This window comes from Pyxicephalus adspersus, chromosome 12 (genome assembly GCF_032062135.1).
Source record: "Pyxicephalus adspersus chromosome 12, UCB_Pads_2.0, whole genome shotgun sequence".
In the NCBI taxonomy this organism is placed as follows: Eukaryota; Metazoa; Chordata; class Amphibia; order Anura; family Pyxicephalidae; genus Pyxicephalus; species Pyxicephalus adspersus.
In genome coordinates this window covers 36,228,899-36,249,459 of record NC_092869.1, presented here as the reverse complement: position 1 = coordinate 36,249,459, position 20,561 = coordinate 36,228,899, and the positions used below count along the sequence as shown (strand labels likewise).

The 20,561-nt window shown below is 39.3% G+C and overlaps 1 protein-coding gene across 1 annotated transcript in view; it reads right to left on the bottom strand.

The window, feature by feature from the left end:
- Positions 1 to 413: 413 nt before the first annotated feature.
- The window catches only part of TRMT61A (tRNA methyltransferase 61A), a 23,704-nt gene continuing 3,556 nt past the window's right edge, over positions 414 to 20,561 (bottom strand). The window contains exons 2-4 of the mRNA XM_072428346.1: positions 19,637 to 19,979; positions 13,508 to 13,774; positions 414 to 960 (exon numbers count right to left, since the gene is read on the bottom strand). Of these exons, the coding sequence (XP_072284447.1) occupies positions 653 to 960; positions 13,508 to 13,774; positions 19,637 to 19,967 (906 nt within the window). The 5' untranslated portion in view covers positions 19,968 to 19,979 and the 3' untranslated portion in view covers positions 414 to 652. The remainder of the gene's footprint in view (positions 961 to 13,507; positions 13,775 to 19,636; positions 19,980 to 20,561) is intronic.

The following is a 20,561-nucleotide window of genomic DNA, read 5'->3' as shown; positions in this document are numbered from 1 at the left end:
CCTGCTGTTGTGGAGATGCGATGACCCAGTCATCAATATGGCATGTGTCATTTAGATATTAACACATCATAGACAAGGCTTTCACCTTGAGTTTTTGTTTTGTCAAAGAACTATGTTCTGTTATTCACCACCAGTATAAGTGCTGGATTATATTTTTCCCACTACTAGTTTACTTCTTTTTTTGTTCTGCGTTCCAAACTTGCATATATTCACATGCAGACTGCTATAGCACAAAGCATGACCGCACTTGGCAATGTGCAAGAACTGAATAGTGCAATGCAGCAGTTTTCTGCAGTGCAGTAAAAGACAGCATGATGAAACACTTGCAAAGTCTATTCAATATGACAGTCTCAGAGATAGATTATCTTAATCCCCAAAGGGCTTAACCCAATGTAACAACAAAGCCGACATAATTAAAAAAAAAAAAAAGGAACTTTTATTATTTACACACAGTGGGAAAAAGAATGGCTGCAGCTGCATATTTGTCTTCATTCTCTGGCAGAGCTTCTGATTTGTACTGTAACTTTTCTGGTTCAGTCCCTGCCATTCAGAGTGAATGGGCTGTTTACATAAATGCATTCTTCAGCCGAGCCTGGCTATATATGGAGCTTTCTACTCACAGTGCCCAAGTTCACTGCTTCATGGGGAAATCCTAAAATAAACTCTTGGTGGCAAAGGTCAGGTACCCAGTGTGACCCACCATTTCTCTGGGTGATACTCCGCTTTTGAAGTGCGCAGTGCCTGGCTGGGAAGCAGGGAGCTGTTTGGACTTATCGGCATCTGAACTTTTCTCTTCGGCAGGTGTCCCGAAATCTGGGACTGGAAGATTGATACCTCTTACATCATAGACACGGAGGAGAATTTCTAGGGTGTTGATCTCTGTGAAGCCATGTTCCGTCAGGGCTAGACAGGTTCTTTGTACTTGTTCGATGCACGGTGAGAAGGAGCACACTCTACCACCTGAAAAAAAAAAAGTTCCATTAATACATTGCATTTTACTTGGAAATTTTCTTTATGATTTGCAATTGTAAACATGGTAAAGCTGAACTCCGGGCAAAGGGATAAACCCCAATCCCACCCAGTGGTGGCAAACCTATACTGCCTTAAAACAAGTCATGTAATGCTCCTGGCATGCGATTGTTTTCTCTTTTAGTTTGCAAAACTGGGTGTCCCAATCACTGTCAAAAGACTCAGATATACAGGTAGTCCCCGGGTTAAGGACATCTGACATACGGTCGCCTCCTAGATACAAACGGGCTTCCCTGCTCGCTGTGTGCAGAACGGAGGCTTAAAGAGGGGAGGAGAGCGGTTTGCATGACTTGCAGAAGAAATCTTTTGCTAAACACACATGAGGTTGTGGGTGATCTTATGAACTGAGCTCTTTCTGCAGACTCTTGTAACTCTTTAATGACCAAGACAAACTCTGCAATTGTTTCTTTTTCCATATCAAAGCACAGCTTGCTCCAGAAGGTAATAAATGTCTAGGATTCATGAAAATTAACTCTCAGTGAGGATTTTATACATTAACTGACACTATGCTGCCTAATATTATGTTGAGACAAACATCCGTCCTAATTGCATTTATTAAAATATTGTATTTGTTCCGACTTACATACAAATTCAACTTAAGAACAAACCTACAGTCTCTATCCCGTATGTAACCCGGGGACTACCTGTGTCAGTCCTTTGCCATCAGCTATCACAAGAGCAGTGACTTAGGCAAAAGAGGACATGCAGGGACCAGAAGCATTATTGCAGTAATAGATCGGTAGAACCTCATACAGGAGAAGGCACTATTCAGGAACCTGGATTGCAGATTTATGGGAGTATATGTTATAATTTTGCCCAAAAATGAACATTTAAACATAAACTCTAAGTATATGCAAACCCTATAGATACTTTTCAGTATGTTTGGCATCATGGCTCACTGTATACTGTTTGCTTAAGCATTTTTTGTTTGTTGCAAAGCTGGAGATCCTGCCAGTACCAGCACTGCCAACACTAAGCCGATGTCTCAATATTAGCAATAACATTATCACACTGCAGTGCAAGCTCTTTTAGTTGGCTACTGAGTTGTGAGATCTATTAGTAGCCTGCAGCAGCATTTTTAAAACCTGGAATTCTACAGAGGCGCTGCTTATCCCTCTTTAGGCAAACCTGTGTTTTATCTACATATTACCAAAAAACATCCAGTACAGTACATCCAACTATAGAAAATCATGTGGCTTGCTCCATGTCACAGCAGTAGGCCAATCATCAGCATTATTCCTGCAATCAGAACCTCAATGGAGTGGCAGGGGAGCTAGGAAAACAAGAGTTAGATCTTCAAAAGTTTGGTATTAAATGAAACCGATTGTTTTGGCCTGCATACCTACTGTCAAATTTAAGGACCATCCCCTTGATTTTATTGAACCAATATAACGTTTATTAGTCAGTTTAATGCTGCTTAAAAAACATAATGTCCAAGAATTTCCTTTTTTTACAAGCATGTCTATATTCTAAATCTAAAAGTATTTTTATATGGTTTGCTGTGACCTTTCAGTTGGTGCCTTTCCCCAAAACGCTTTGGATTCAGTATAAATTGCTTCTTTGAGCAAAGTCTGCTTCATACTTTGCATGTTAGGTGGTTATGTGGTGTTTGTAAGCTCTGCTTTTACATCAAAATCCTAATGATACAAATGATCTTGGGCTCTCCTGGTCCCAAGAAGAATGGAACAAAGTAGCCTTATATGCTTTCTAAAATGTCTCTTAAGTCATCATTATCAGAGGCTAATTATAACGTTCTCCTGATGGTACTTAGTACCAGATAGACTTTCCAAATGTCATACCTCTACCTCCCCCCTCTGTGCTTCAGGGATTGTGATGCCAGGGGCACCATGGTACATATGTGGTGGTCCTGCCCCATAGCCCAGAACTTTTGGTCAGAAATATTCCAAATAATTTCCAGGGTTTTAAAGAAGGATTTACCATGTATTCCGGAGAGCGCTTTATTTAGTAAATGTGATGCGGGGTTTCCAAATACTCTTTGAAATTGATCAAACTTATTCTGTTAGCAGCTTGCATTACTTTGGCTCAATCGTGGAAAACTAATGTGATTTTGCTAGACCCTCTCAAAAATGGACTGGATTATGGTTAATGATCTGCTATCGCACACACTCAATAATACTTGAGGAAGGAAAATTTGATGCTATTTGGGATCCATGGAAGGAAAACAGATCACACTAGATGGGTGACTCTTCTACGTAACAGAGTCCTTCACCCCCCTTTCTCCTTATCCCTGCCCTGTCCACTTCTTTGGCCTCTTCAGCATTTAGCCTTTGGGCATAAAGGGTTGTTTTTTAGTCTACATGTCAGATTATTATTGTGCATTCTGTAAGCTGGTGAGGCATGTTTGACCATCTGTTATTACTATTGTTCTTATTATAGGTATTATGTAATTTTTTTCTCTGAAAAACTCAATAAACATTGAAATACAAAATCCTAATGATTGGGATTTCTAGTTGTAATGCATTTTAGGAAAATGGAAAGGGAAATAGTTTATATGGAACAAAGAATGCATTTTCTGGCAGCAGAACTGTGGCAGCCTACAAGAACTTCAGCAAATTATTCGGCTTGCTCCTACTTTCTGCTCATTTAAAAGAGCGCTCAAAACTCATTTTTTCAAACTTGCCTACCCATCTTCTTCTGTCTGCTAAACCCTCATTACTTCCCACCACTACATATCGCCCATCCTATTGTGTGTGAAATTCCCCCACCTACTAGATTGTAAGCTCTTCGGGGCAGGGTCCTCTACTCCTGTATCACTGTCTGTATTAGTCTGTCATTTTCAATCCCTATTTAATGTACAGCGCTGCGTAATATGTTGGCGCTATATAAATCCTGTTTAATAATAATAATAATAATAAATTCTGGATGAAAGGAGAGATCCTTGGACATGTAGGCTGTGTGCTGGCTGCATTTTCTGATTTATTATCAGTTCTGACGAGCGTGTACCACAATTGCCACCGACTCGTAGATGCCAGGAGGGGTACCCTCAGATGGCACATCATTCACAACTGTGTTTTATATTTAATAAAGCAAGCCTAAACAAAGTCACTTTATTACTTGGCTGAGCTGCAAATTCAGTTTCTGACCGCAATACAGTGTGAGCTTTGTGGCAACACATCCCGAAGATATAGATTTATGCGTCTGTGGCTGAATCTCTGTGATAAATGTGCAGCCCATACAGAGACTGGTAATTACAACTTTATACAAAAGCAGCCAAGGAATACATAGTTCAGCCGCAGAGCACAACTAAACCCACAGCAGGATCGGAATGAACTGTAAACTTTAGAAAAAGCAGGCAGGTCTAATGAGAACTAATGAGCCAAATACACTGAATACCAGTTAATGAAAAAGGAGGAGGGCTCAATAGACCAACAAAAATATGAGTTTGATTTGTCTTTTAGTAAACTTGATTTATCATTTGAAGGAATATATTTGTTAAAGGGGCAACTGCCCAAAAGAGATATTTTTGTTAAGGAAAAACACTTTCTGACAATCTTTTCTTCCTTCTGGATTGAAGTGTCAAGTGGTGTCCAAAGACAAATGTTTCTTATATTTAGGTGTATATATGTTCAGATTGGTGTGAGAACAAGTGTTAATGTGAGGATCCTGGCCACACACACCACTCTTGATGAATGCCACCCTATGTATTGTCTATGGGATGCAGCTAAATAGTCTTACCTAGGAAGCAGCTCAGGGGGGATGAGGAAGCAGTAACTGCACCTCAACCTCACCTTGCCAGTCCGAAACAGTTCAGCTGAGAAACAATATCATTTTTTAATAACCCTTTTCATAAAAAAAAAAAAAAAAACATTTGAGCTTCAGCCCTGCAACACTGCAGGTTGTACATTGTAGCAAGTCACAAGATGAAGGATATAGCAAGGGATGATCTCTGTTGGATATTTATGGACAACTGCATAGACATCAGAATTGTAATGATCCAGGTTTTTAATCAAGGCAGTAGATGATGACTTTGAATGAACAAAAACCAATATGTTTTTGGAGATAAAAGCCTAGCATATGCAAGAATTGTTCACATGGTCACAGTCTACATTTATCACTTCGTACATGTTTCAACTCCAGCAAATCGTTAATTCCTTTTGAATAAAGTGGTGAAGACCTAAAATTTGTCTCGAAACCTAAGCAGTACAGATAGTCCCCGGGGGTACATACGAGATTGGGACTGTAGGTTTTGTTCTTAAGTTGAATTTGAATGTAAGTCGGAACAGGTACATTATTTTAATAAATGCAATTAGGACAGATGTTTGTCTCAACATTATTAGGCAGCGTGGATTCAGTTACTGTATAAAATCCTCACTGTGAGTTAATCACAAGCAAAGCAAGAAAAAGAAACTTTGTTGAGCCTAGACTCATTAACTTCTGGAGCAAGCTGTGCTTTGATATATAAAAAGGAACAACTGCAGAATTTTTTTTTCATTAGAGTTACAGGAGGTTGCAGAAGAGAATACCCACAACCTCAGCTGCATTTAGCTAAAGATTTCTACTGCAAGTCATGCACCCCCCCCCCATCAAGCCTCCGTCCTGCACATGAGCTAGCAGGGAAGCCCCGTTTGTATCTAGGAGTCTTCCTTATGTCAGATGTCCTTAACTCAGGGACTACATGTACTATCAAAGACTTTTTGTCCTGAATTGGTTTTGACTATAAAATAGCAAATGCACTTCCTATGCTTGGAAACTTATAAATGCTTATGTGATGGAAGAAATCATCCAAGAAAAAGGACTAGTCGCCAACACCTGTAGCTGATTTCAACTTTTCTAACTTCCCTTGCCATGTTTTGAATGGTTTCTTGGTAAGTAAATGGAAATCTTAGTAGAGCCAGGGCTTTGGTTCCTGCGACTGTCCTTGGGATTTGGATGAAATGTCACAACTGTGCTTCTTGCTGGTGGAATATGTATCTGAGGATCTGCAGTGCAAGGATCTCCCCGTTTGCTATATTTATCCTGGGAATCTATGCTATCTGCTGCTTTTTTAAATTTTCACTAATCACTGGGGGAAGAAAAGCCCTGGTTTTACCAAGATTTCTATTTACACACGAAACACAGATCATGGCAAGGTAAGAAAGGTATTGCGAGATCAGCTGCAGGGTATTGGGGACTAGTCCTTTGCCTTCTGCCCCCCTTCTTTGGGCTCAGCTTCCACAGGTCCTCTATAAAGGCACACATGCTTGAAGAACAGAAAAGCCCACAAGCTAACATGCAGAACTGTATTTCTAGGAGAGTTCTATGTTATTTAACACGATTGTAAAACATAATATATACCAGCATATAATCTGTGCTCCGCTGCAAGATTAGTTTCTTCGCATTATTTTGATTCATTGGTAAGAACTCTACAAAAGGGCTGGATGATTCCACTCACATTAGCATGAGCTTTTGATCAAAGTCTAATCCGCAGACTTGTGGCGGGTTTAATCAAAGAAATTACTGTTCAGCTTATTCGCAGTTCTGTTCTCCCAAATAACAAACCCCTTAGGTGTATCAGCAAGCCAAAAACAAAAAGTGCAGTGCATATCATACACATACATTTTCTTACAACTGTTAAAGAGCACCTGTAACGATTGAGAAAACAAGATGCTGCATAGCTGCTGGAAAGGGAAAGTATGGAATATTCTGCTCAATTCTTGGTATGCATAAACATCAAAATTAGTTACCTCCATGGGCCAGAGATATGCTATTACTGGAATGCAATTCAAGAAATCTGAAGATGCTAAACCCAGAAGAAAACCGGGCAAGAACTTTGGCTCCATTTCACACCTAAAGCTAAAATCCCAGCAAGGATCTAACAACACAAATTAAAAACATATAAAGGGACCTGTTTACTTGCAGAATTAGTATGTTGGTAAATCCAATCCCTAGAATTACATGGCTCTACCACAATGTGCTAACCTAATCTGCATTTATCTCTGCTGCTGTTACACTTAAATTTTAGTTAACAATTACTGCCTTGTGATTGGACAGTGAATGGAGATGCAGCAGACTAATGAGATCATCTTTCCGTCACTATTGCCATGCTCCTTGTAATGATCATTGCAGCACAACAGACTACTTGTGCTGCTTTTACCTTTCCCAGTTGGAGTTCTGCTTCACATGGCCTGCAAGAGGCTGAAACCAAGTGAAATTCAGGTACTTACATTGCTTTTATTTTAGAATTGGGACACAGCTTGCTTTTGAAAAAATGCACATATTTGTATAATCATAGATCTGTACTCATTTACATCTTTTAAATCTGTCTGGAGTTCAGCTTTAAGCCTATACTTTGGCATTTAATCAAAAACCCAAGAGAAATCACAAGGGCATGACCTTTTATAAATACTTTATTGTAGATAGGGTTTTATATGGCCATTGTATTTGAGTGTTTACTTGCAGACACTTCTTGGATCCTTAATGATTAGCAAGTGAGAAAACATCCAGGAAATGACAGATCCATTTGAACGCCACAACACAATAAACTCTTTGTTCTATTACAATCACATTATGTATGAAAAGAAATTAAAGCATTCATTCAGGACACTTTAGTGGATGGCTATTAACAGCCCTAAGCCAAGAGATCTCTCTTTACAAACAGTGTATCTAATCTGTTCTTATAATAATGATTGCCACCAAATATTTACTTTTAAAGTGTCAGTCCAGGCATCAGACCAATATTCATTACAGGGTAGCTCAGACATGGAAAGTCAGATGTGCACCATGTTTTTTGGCAATGCAGTGATCATTCATCGTGGTGAGATGGTATAACGTGATGGGGTGCCAATGATGATGAATGGTACTGCAACATTTTTCTGCATTGCACTGCACTGGAAAGGTGTGAATAGGCCCTCAAAAACCTCTTTGTTTCTGAACATCTGTTGTGGCTCATATGAAGGTGTTCCACTACCTTTGTTGTGTATAGGGGTTGCCAAGAAAGGAAAAAATAAACATTTCACAGCATTAAATTGGATTATGTTGAGAATAGTATATTCCATCTAGAAACATGACCTTTATCTTTTCCAACGAAATTAGTAACTCTCTAGATACCAGAACACAATCGTTACAATAATGCACTGCTTGGCACGATACTGCCGCAAGTTATCAATGCCCCCTCTTCTCCGCCAGCACGTGTTCTCTAGACAGCAATCAGGATGCGACTGACAGCTCTGACATTTGGCCCCATCAGGATGATATCACTCCGACATGACAAGTGGCTTTGGAGAGGGCGATTATGAAATCAGATGACAGCCGCGGTGTATCTGCGATCACTTCACTACGCCAAATGGGGATGCATGGAAAAAAAAAACACTACTAGCAACTGCCAAACAGAACAAGGTTTTTCTACCGCTAGTCTCTTATGTTTAATAAGAAAATAGTATTCAAGATGTCTCCTGTGTACAAAGGGTAGGAGCAGAGCAAGTGATGAAAATGTCAAACTGGCTATTCATTTTCCCAGCGTAAAGGATGATTAGGATCACAGGAAGCTAGTGAAGGATGGTGAGAAGATTATCACCTCTAAGTTCCAGCAGTGCCGCCACCCAGTACATATTCTGGTTGCCAGTCGTAACTGATAGGATTGATTTAAAAATAACACTTCACTTTTGGCAAAGCATACGCAGTCTGTGGAGTCTGTGTTCATTGTGTGAACTGAATCTAGACCCCCAGCATTGCAAGCAGCAGTGACAACTGGCATGGTTGCTAACTGCCAAAAATGTATGGACTGCTTATAAGAAATGCAAGTTGTTAAATATTCCAACAGAGATCCATACACCCAAATGTGATATTTAGAGAGGTACTAAGTTAGCCCATGGCTTCTACTATGTCAAGTATATCAACAATAAGATCTTCCTTCCATAACTCCCAACTCTACCTGGGGGGTTCCGGTGTTCCCTTCTACCTCTATTATGTCTCCTCCTATTACCTCTACAATATGAAAAGTCCATAAGCAACACTGAGAACCCCTCATTACGGAAGATGGGCAGACCTGCAAATATTTGAATGGATGGGTTCTTTAAACTACCACATCTTTAAGTTGTATTAGGACATTTATAAATGTGGTCTGCCTAGCGCTAATATGTTTTCCCAGACAACATTCACTTCATCAGGGCCCAGAAGTCAACAACCTTCATGAATTAGAGGATTTACAGTTCTTTTCAACTTCTAACATGCTCTTCTAGTTTAAGTCAGTTAGGTAAAAAAAAACAAAACTAACCATTTCAAAAATGTTCTGATTCAGTCCTATAACCATTACATTTTGGCCCTTGTCAAAGTTTCCAACAACCTGGTGCTTGCCCACTTTCCTGCACAAGTTTGGCCCCACCCCTTTCAAACTCTTTAGCCTCCCCATTGGTTAGTAAAGTGCACATAGCATTAAATATCCAATAAGCAGGAATGGGAGGAGAAACTTAGTGTGACTTTTAGCCAAGGCCAGGCTTTATATGTATAATAATTCAGCTATCTATATCACATATACTCATGAATAGAAATCTATACTTTGCAGCACATTCTCGTTTTTGAATCCTGACTTTTTACAAAAAAAAAACAACAAAAAAAAAAACTGTCTCGTTGCAGCAAAAATAAATAACCAAATAACCACATTATACATACATTTTACAAATTCAGATGCACAAGGCTTTACCATATAACAGATTTGTTGCTCATACAGGAACCCGAGCCAAACTTTATCCTGCGTGTTCTCACAGAAGCTAATTATCAAGATTGATCGGGAAATAATTTGGAGGGATTTGACTGCAGAAGAAAAGGTCGGATGCCAAATAAAAAGAGAAGTCTGCTGCTGAGAGTCATTAATTAAGAGGGAGTGTACAGCCAAATCAAAGCCTCCGGGATGATTTCACCTATGCTGAGCGGTACAGAAAAAAAGAGAAAGGAACAGACTTCAATAAAAACACCTGCACTTTACTAATAAGAAATTGCTGTGAAGCAGGGGGGTAGGGGAGGTAAGGACCATACACGCCCCTGTCATGTACTTTAAAGATGGACATTACTGAATATTAATGACTTCATTATGAAAAAGGTTATAAATTTATGATGAAGATTGGTAAAAAGCCTACAGAGTGTACCCGGAGGGGAAGGGGTATTAAAGTGGAGCTCCAAAAAAACAGCTTCATACCTAGGTGAAATACAAATCAGGGAGCTTTACATTTTGTACATCCAATTTAGAGATCCACACAGCTACTCAACACAGACTTGTTTAATAGAACAACACACGTAGATAGTATCTGTTGCTGTTTAGAAATGCTCACAGGTTCCTCCCCTGCCAATAACTGACCGGTGAAAGAAGAAGCAGCAGGTTGACAAGCTCATCCCGCTGTCTTGTTACACTCAGTTTTCTCAATTGTTACATTCAGGATTCCCAATGATCACCTGTTGTGGGCACTTTTGGGTTTTCTGACCAGCACTATTGCCAATCAAAAAAGAGCTCTCCTAATTGGCATGGATTTAAGGCCATAGCTACATGTCCATCGGCTTTCAAACAATGGATCACTACACTACCACTGAGTCCATTCCTACTGTAGAAGACTATATGTGTTCTTGTGCTCCAGTGTCCCCAAGTTTCTGTGTGTCCACATTTTTATCTCTCCAGTTTATGCTGGATGGAGTTGTACCAATAAAGCCATACTGTGAGACCAGATCGTTAGATATTGTTGTGCCCAGAGCTTTATCCATCAGTTCAAGAAAGAGATGTTGACCTAGGATGACGCCCAAACATAAAGGATAAAGGAAAAAGCTTTTTTTCTATGCAAAGGGATTTTTACTTAGTTATGTGACTACGTATAAAAATCCAACAGAATACCAATTAGTGTTCTTTCCAGCTCCTTTTAGCCGTGCGCACCTCCCAGCACTTTTCAGTAACCACCAGGCTGTTTTTAAGGTGGGGGAATAATACAAAGTTAACAGTTGGTGCATAGTACAAAGATGATGAAAAAATAGGACATACTACGAGGGTGGGCATTAAAAAGTTAGAACCAAGTAGATACCTGAGAGAATTATAGTGGGTACTGGATTCCGAGAACACTAAATCTGTCGTATGTTGCCCTACACCCTTTTTGACCACCGACCCACAGTTACTACCCACCCAGCTATCACATAGCAGATTCAGAAGTCACCAAAACTGCACCTTGTTCACGGATTTACACTTTTCACAGTGTGCTCCTTTAACACTGCATTGCCGGCTTCTTTATGAGGATTTTTTGCTACACATATTGTGTTGTGTGATCTAAATCTGACAGACCAGAAGAGGTATTTGTTTAGGAAGGTCTTGATGTGTATATTGTTGTAAAGGGTAACAAGGTAAAGCAAAGCCACAAATGCCGGGTAATGTAATAAAATCCACAAGAGATTGATCATCCTTCTAACATGATCTAAATATAATATAATAATCTGAACACACATGATCTGTTTTTTTTTTTTTTTGGAAGAGGGGTTCTGATGATAGAAATTTCCTTAAAAAAAAAGAACATATATTTAAACAATTAATGAATTATGTTTTGTTTGCACTCCAGTGATGGCTGCATTGAATTTCATAGGGGGTTTCCTTATGGTGACCACATTAGACAATGCCTTTTTAATGTTTAGTTAAATGGTTTCTTGGAACAAGGTGGCAAAAGCTAAATGAAATCCCACACGCATTCTTTACTGCAGAACAATAATAAAGTACATGGTTTCGAGCTGTAACAATGGGTGTAGAACAAAAGTGAATGGGCACATATATGCGTAGTTATGGTGTTATATGACTCGGGCAAGCAAACTGGTCGGTGCCTCTTGGCATCAAACTGTGTTACAAATTGCAATGATATTGTTCCATTCATCATCACTCCATTCTCTTCTGGTGCAGTGACGCAAGGGGGGTCATTGGTTGCTCAGGGAATCACATTTCCTTTATTAAAGGTAAGCTGGAGTTGGGTCACCTTCGGTCAGATGCATTATATTCAAGGTTAAATAAATGCAACATACTAATCTCTAATCTGTGAGCTATTTCACGAATCCCTGAGCCATAATCTGTTTTTTCTCCATAAGAGCCATTTCCAGCAATGTTAAAATCTGGTTTCATTTCCACCAGACAGAATCCATTAGTGGAAAACATTAGATTACTTTGAGTCACACAAACCCCAATGCAGATTCATTTCAGGCATTTATTGTTTCAAATGAAACACCACGGTACATTAAAAATGAAATGTAGAGGTAAGCAGAAAATCAGGGAGGGAGTTCTGCATCTGTGAAAAAAAGGAGAAGGTGCATTGTCGGCAGGTGTTGGTATTAAAATGCTGCCTACTGGTTTTTAGACCGAACCTCTCAACAAATGCTCCTTTAATCCCTATTTAATATACAGCGCTGCATAATATGTTGGTGCTATATAAATCCTGTTTAATAATAATATTAACTGCGGTCATTAAGCATCACAGAGGGTACCTAATGGCTAATCTTTATTTGTGTGCCATCTTTTTCATCTGCATAGCAGGGGGAGCAGAGACCATTACCAGTAGGAAATAAGCTTCTCCCCCGCTGCCTCTAGGGGGCATCATTTTAAATGACAACCTCAACCTGACTCTTATTAGGGACAGCCCTGGGCATGGCAAGATTTTTGCTTTATGTTTACTAAGAACAAGCTTAAAAATCCAATAGAAAATACCACCAGATGTTGTTGCCATCTGCTACTTGCTCCACCGTTACACAGCTTTTTATAGGGTTGGAACAAATGTCGCAAATGGCACATACAGATTAAAATGCAACTGGAGCAACTTTCAGTGGGGAACGATGCATTTCCACAAAGGAAAAAGGATATTTAAGACCTGTGCATGTGAAAATGTCTGACAAAGCATAACACAAGGCAGTGCAAGAATTTAAGAACAAATAATAGGGTACTTTAATTGGACAAGAACCGTCATCCTTATCAATGCCCAATTTCCACCGTTTTTTTTTTTTTCTTATAATTTCCTCTTGGACACAGGAAGAACCCATCAGTTTTGTACTGATTTCAGCATAACTTTTTATCCCTGTGACACCAGAAAACCATATGGCCAAAACAGGTGATACAGGGGTCACAGCAGGCACAAGGTCCTTTATCACCCAAGGTGGAAAGGCCAGCTCCCTCTTTGGCTGACCCTTTGACCTAACCTTTCACACCAAAGTTCTAAAACTTTTCAGTTTACTGAAAAAAAGTTTTGTGCTACTGTATCAGTACCCAGTATATCAGTACTGAAGAAATATACCCAAATTCATGTGCCTACTACCAGGACATAAAGTTGGGAGTTTATCCAACATGGAAAAAATCTATACAATCAAGGTCGCTGAAAGGGATAATAAAAATCATTTCTATGACCCTCTATGACATCAGCTATGGGTATGGTCAAAATTTACAGAACCATAACGCCAAGACAAGAACCATTGTTTTCATAGATGATGAAAGCAAACATCGGGTATGGGAAACACCTTCAAATATAATGTTTATTTATCATACCTTCAATCTTTAAAGCATCCTTTGCATGACCGATAGCCTCCCAGGGTGATGGTATATCCAGGAACACAGCATCTGCAATGTGAGATACTCCAAAGCCTGTCTTGCACACATCCTGATTCTTCACCCTTACCAGATGATCCACTTTGTGCTGCTGGAACTCCTCAATGGCCTTCTCAGCTCTCTGCTGATGGAACTCAACTGTGTAGAGATGACCGGTTGGTGCCACTGTCCGTATGATGGCATGGGAAAGAGATCCACTTCCAGTACCTAAAAAAAAGCATGGTGGGTAAATGGTACATCAGTGATCACTTTTATTTATAGTGTCTGCAGTTTCTAAGGGATCTTGTACCTAGGCTCACTAAAAGGCCTTTGGCACACCTTCGGCATGTGTACTTAAGCATAAAAACTGCATTTCTCCCTATACAACATCAGTTAGAAGGAAAAAGAAATATGTGCTTTCAGAAACAAAATGGACAAGTAGGATTGTACCAACCTGGTCTCCCGAGGAGGCGTCACTGGCAAACCATCAGATCTAAATCATGCAACTATTTTTACTCTACAGCCCAAAGCTTTTTATTTTAATCTTCATGTGTGAAATTAGAAATTGCCAAGTTTTATATATTGTCCTTCTTTTGAAAGATTTTCCCCTTAGAATAAACCCATTTCCATTCCTAAAAAAGAAACCCCACAGTTTTGGTTGGAGGGGATCTTTAACATTTTTAAGGAGAGTTGGACTTTATGCACACTCCAGGGGATGGTGACGTTAAACCATTAAACCTCCCCCCCCCTGCATTATTTGGTTTACAAGAATAAATCATTTATATTTACCACAATTTCATCAAACACCTAGAGACCTGCAAACTGTGTTTGCTTTGAGATGACCAAGGGAGAAATAAATCAATTCAGAATAATAAAGAAATCAAATTGTCTAAACAGTCTGTTTACTAACTAAACAATCGGGGTGTCTACAGCCAGAACTGTCTGAAAGGCTTGTACACGCACAGCCCAGACACAGTTTGTTCCTTGTTCTCAGAACAATGTATGATTGACATAGGACTTTGTACAGGAGCTTTTCAGAACTCTGCAAAGTGCCGCATGATAAGACTCCGGATATATGAGAGCAGAAGTCCATAGACAACATGAACTCTGCAGGTCCAACATGCCCCCCACTATGTCAGTGTTAGAGCTATAGGTTTGACTAAGGCTGCGTACACACATGCAATAATTATCGATGGAAACGAACGACTGACGACCAATCGTTTGATAATCGTTAACAAAAAAACGACGGCGATGAACAAGGATTGTCGCTGGAAACGAACGACTGTCCCGGTGGATCTGGGTCCCAATCGTTCGCAATCTATTGGGTGTACGGTCATTCAGTGATCGTGGATTGTTCTGCAGTACACTTTCTCCTTTACATCATTCAAACGATTGTATCTGCCATGTGCACACTATTAACGGATTATATTTGAACGATCGTATTGTTACAGCATGTACAGAATTGTGCACAATACAATCGTTCATATTCATTGGTCGGTCGATAGTCCTTTGTTTTCTAACGACAATTATTGGACGTGTGTACCAAAGCCTTACAAAGTGAGTTGTCGGACCTTAGAGAATCCACTGCTTCCACACACAGAGCAAAGATCCCACTCCAGAGAATGAGATTTTCAACTTTGGATGCTTCCTAAAAAAAATGAACTAAGTGCCCATTAAGAGGTTTATTAAAACGTGTGGTTTTACACTCACAGGTGTACAGCAAACTGCTGTGCGGCCAGGAGACGCAAACTGCACTTGCAACATCCATGTGGCCAAAAGCACCTTGTCACTTTCAGAACTTGCTTCGCCATGCGTAAAAAATTATCATCACTTGAATAAGAGCTGCTGAGAATGCGGCTGACCCTGCAGCAGAAAACCTCAGAATATAGCGGGTCAGAAATGGCTTTGAGCTTTGGTTAAACCCAATGCTGATGCACCTGGAATGTAGCTAAATGAAATTAAAAAACAAATTGAACTCAAACACATTTGTGTTTTTCCATCGTGTTGTATATGTTGCCGTATGTGACTTATTGGAGCCCCTTGTTTATCAAGTGTTCACAAAAATGAGAGGAATCTCTCTAAAGAAAAGGTAAAAAAAAACATGCAATTTAAAAGGGTTATTGCTGTTGGTTCACCTTGATGCAGATACCCCCTTTCCTTCGTGTGGGGTGACTGGAAAAGGAAAATAAATGTGAAAAACATAGACAGCAAAAACAGGGCCTTTATATTTACCACTGAAACTCTCCAACCTTTTTTTAAGGTCCTTTACTGCACCAATACAAAATATATTACTGTATTGACATATAATGCCTCATGTTGGTGCCAGTGTATACATTTCATTTATACTTTTTTTTTAGTAGTACTAGTTTTATAAATAGTGCACATTACAAAAAGTCTTGAATAGAGTTCCACTTTAGGAATCATTACAACTGTGTCTGAATCCAGCATATTAAAGAACATAGAATAGCAGAACTCCCATAATTCACTCCGGAGGGAAGGTAAAATCAATACACTAATTCGAATCTACAGATTCCCTGACTAGTGGAATTTTCCACACGGAGCCCTGACATTGAGGTGACTGACAAGTCCTTCACAAATATTAACAGATATGATTTGGTATCAATCTAATCAGCCGCTGCAGTGGCACGTCGCAGTCCGCTCAGGGGTTAAGAGTCGAGCAAAGCTGAAGGAGCATTGCAGGAGCTGAATCTCCATCTAAAATGTTCTTTTACTGCTGCTGAGATACCATCTGTGACCTCAAGCCGAGCTCAGATCACATGTCCTGACTAAGCTTTCTGAACACCGGCTTACCAGAGGCTTGCAAATGGAAGGCCATTATCAAAATGAAATGTGCACAGGTGCACTATAGTACAGGCGGAGCGTCGGGGATATGGGAGAAGCAGATCAGTATTTCAGGATCCTAAAAATTACTATCTACGAAGCTAAATAAAAAAAGTTGTTTTTTAACAAAGTGCACCTGTCCACTAATATTAAAGAACATTATTCAGTTCCAAGATTCTAAATCCAAGAGAATGAAGCCAATGAATTTATTGGAATATTATTACTAAGGGCTGAGAGACATCATTTTAAGTTTCATTTGATGCTTGAAAAATGATAAATATAGTATAGTAAAATATAATATATATAGTAATATATAGTAATATATATATATATATATATATATATATATATATATATATATATATCTCAGTGTTTAACCCAGAATATTTTTTAAGCTGGGTGGTAAGAAATTGTAGGCGGGTGGCAGGGTGGGTATTGTGACCCAACTCTTCAGTAACCAGCCAAAAACAGCCGGGCGGTCACCAAAAAGTGCCGGGTGGTGTGCCCAGCTAAAAGGGGCTGGGGAAAACACTGTATATAATAGTATGTAATATAAAGTAACCACAAATGCTAAAATCTCATATATACATTAAAATTACAATGTTATTTCAACAGTCATTTTAAATATTAGGAAATCTGCAGGTTTTAATAAAATAATCAATGCCAGGAAGGATCTGAATCAGGAAAAAACAATACCTAACATAGGGTGACATCTTCCTGTTGTTATTTCATTATCACCCTCCTACATGGGCTTTGGAAGAAGACTACAAGTGGCCATTTTAACCCATATGACAGAAGCACAGCCTGTTGTTGTCAGCATTACATCCATGTGAAATAAAAGCAGCACACTAAAGAAGATCAGCAGGAGTGATGTTAAACAAAAGATGGAAAAAAATGGAAGGAAATATTTAAAAATATGGAAATTGTGTGTTTTTTACAGTGCTTCATCTATCATTATCATTATTACACAGTATTTATATAGCGCCATCATATTAGGCAGCGCTGTACAAAGGGCATAGTCATGTCACTAGCTTTCCCTCAAAGGGGCTCACAATCTAATGTCCCTACCATAGTCATATGTCTAAGGTCATCTTTGGGGGGAAGCTAATAACCTAACTGCATGTTTTTTGGGATGTGGGAGGAAACCGGAGTACCCAGTGAAAACCCACCCAAACACGGGGAGAACCTGCAAACTCCATGCATATAGTGTCCTGGCCGTGATTCGAACCTGGGACCAAGAGCTGCAAAGACCAGAGCACTTATTTCTGAGCCGCCGTGCTGCCTATTTAAATGTCATTCACTTGGGGTTTACATCTATTTGAAAGTAAACTCTTCTCTTTCAAGAACATAAATCCAGGAGGATGCAACTAATCAATTTATAATGAAGTAGCATAAGATGATGTATTCAGTTTAATTAATAATTAGGAACTTGTAAAATTAATATTTTACAATATTTACCATATCATTTTTTACAGTATTTTAATAGTTCTGCCATAAAACAATTGCATGTTTATAGTGCTCAATTTGTTATAGTTGTCATTAGTTGAAAAGGTTCCAACTAAGCATTGTTCTTTAAAAGTGACACTTGTCCAGGCTTCATTGAAACCTAATTGTCCAAGTGATTCACAGACATTCACAGAGATGTTTTTTGCATAATGCTGCATATTGTGTGAAGCATATATATTCATATAATCCAGCAACTATATAATGGTGGAAAAAGCTGAGCTACAAGTAAGAAGGCAAAGACACAGTTTAATAAATGTTAAGGAAATGTTATACCTGCCATAAGATTAGTAAATTTTGTTCAATATTGTTCAATTGACTGCTGATCCAGTCAACCTTGCCAAGAGACCTATCTTCTGAGTACATTGTATGCATGTAAAACAATGAAGAAGCAAAAGGAGAACCTCCCTTTGCTCTCTTTCCACCTGCCAAAACGCTCTCAATGTCAGATAGATAGCACTGAGCAGTGTGGAAAAGCCTGTGTGGGTTACATTTTGCCAATCCTAGTCATGTTGTACAGGGTATTGGAGAAAACTGACTTCATGACACACAATTGTGCACCTTTGCCAGCTGCATGAAAAAAAAACTCAAGGATTTTTTTTCAACAATATAACTGTAACTGTAATGAATAGTGTCTTTTTATATCTGCCTACTGTTAAGCTCTAAAGTGGACCAGATGTGTTCAAAAGATCAGGCAAAAACAAAGAACCAATCACCAGTATTGCCCATGATCTCACTGAACCTGATATTTTCCCAATATTGACTTACAATGTCTTTTTCTGCCCTGTTTGGAGGCAGTTTTCTTGGTAGATGAGAAAGCACTCAAACAGCAGCAAGAAAGGAGAAAGCACAGAACAGCAGAATAAAAAAATATGAAGCAGGGAGATCCTTGTACATCTTCCCCGCCAGGAAGGAGAATACTGAGTAACACAGTAGTGATGATGCACTGCAAAGTTTAAATATTTATTGTTTTCTATGGTGCAAATAAAAAGCAGTTTTACCTCCTTTATCCCTTGTACCTCCTGCAGCCGGCACTCTCCTCTTTCATCTGATGCTTTGTTTGTGGGTGGGCCCTTGAAGGACCTTTATATATGGAATATCCTTTATAGAGTTCCCGCAACCCATGAAGTGCAAAAGAAAAGTTGCTTTGGGTGCTTGATCATGCAACATGAGATATTTTACATCTGTTTAATTAATGTCAATCAGAACAACTGGGCTCTTCATTGGCTATTAACCCTAGCCTTGGCACAGTGAGCTTTGCCATTGCTTTTATTTTAAATAAAACTTTTGAATGCAAAGTCCTGCCTTGACCAAAATGGCCATTTTCACATAGAGACATATATTCCCCTGTAAACATCACTCATACTATAAGTAGGACTGGCAGAACTGGAACCCAATTCCTTTGACCTCTGCTTGCTTTTTTAGACACAGCTTGCAGAATTTAGTTCTCCTTTAGGGGTTCTATGTAGAGCGCTGGCAAAGCCTGGAATAGAAACCAGTGGATGATTCAACCTAAAAGTGTACAAATCAGATTTGGCTGTACTGACCCTTTGCTAAGTATTATCAATTGTTTGGGATATGGCTAAATGCATTGTTTGATTCACTTTGACACAATATAAGAACAAGCATTCATTTCCCAGGACGGCTCACAATTGCCTATTACCCCGGGGACCAATTCAGCAATATGGTTTTAATGGAAGGGATGAAATAACCTTCCTAAATGTACTCGTAATAAAACACAATTACCTGACTCGCAGACCACAGAGCCTGGCTTTAGCTCCAGCATCATCGTGATCATCGAGATGTCAGTTGAATAAAGGATTTGAGTTCGATGAGGCAGGTTCATTGTCCAGAGCTCCGGAGTCGGATACAGAATGTATACCCATCCTCCTTTGCTGCAGGTCACCTTGGAGCCATACTTCTTTCCAATAAGGTCAGTGGAGTGTCGGATGACCCCATATTTAGTTTGCGTTTGGCCTCCCTGTTTGATAGTCACAGGGAACATGGAGTCATGTCCCAGAAAGACAATGGCTGTGTCACCATCTTGAATTGGCTCTCTGTATTCCACAAAACTCATGATGTGTGATCACTACAAAAAAAAAAAAAAAAAAGTATTAAGACGTTATCACAATACAGGAGCCAGCACATTTAACTTCCAAAAGCAACAATATTGGGTTTATACAAGAATCTGAATCCTAAACCATGACAAACTGTATGCAAAAATCTGAATATTTAGGCCCAATCCCTGTCTTGATTCCAACCCCCAGTCCATTTACATGTTTTGCTTGAACAAGAATTGGGCTCTAGTGGAGTCTATGAAAGATTAAGGGCCCAGTCAGATCCTAATGTCCTAGGTACAATGCATTTGTATGTTACATTAGGTAGCCCATTCAAATACACAAAAATTTTGGAAAAAGGACTTTCACTGTTTTTGATTGCTGAGCACCTCAACACATGGGGGAACATTACTGTGTGTTATGGTATGCAACAACACATGTGTAAAAAAAGCTCCACGACCAAGTGTATATTAGTCGGTACATCTACCTCTCATTTTAGTTCTGCATTATATAGTGTGATCCTGGTGCACTTAAAGTCATTAGTTAGGATCCCCATGAGTCCTGACAGTAAAGCTACGTACACACTTCCAATTATTATCGTTGGAAAACGAACG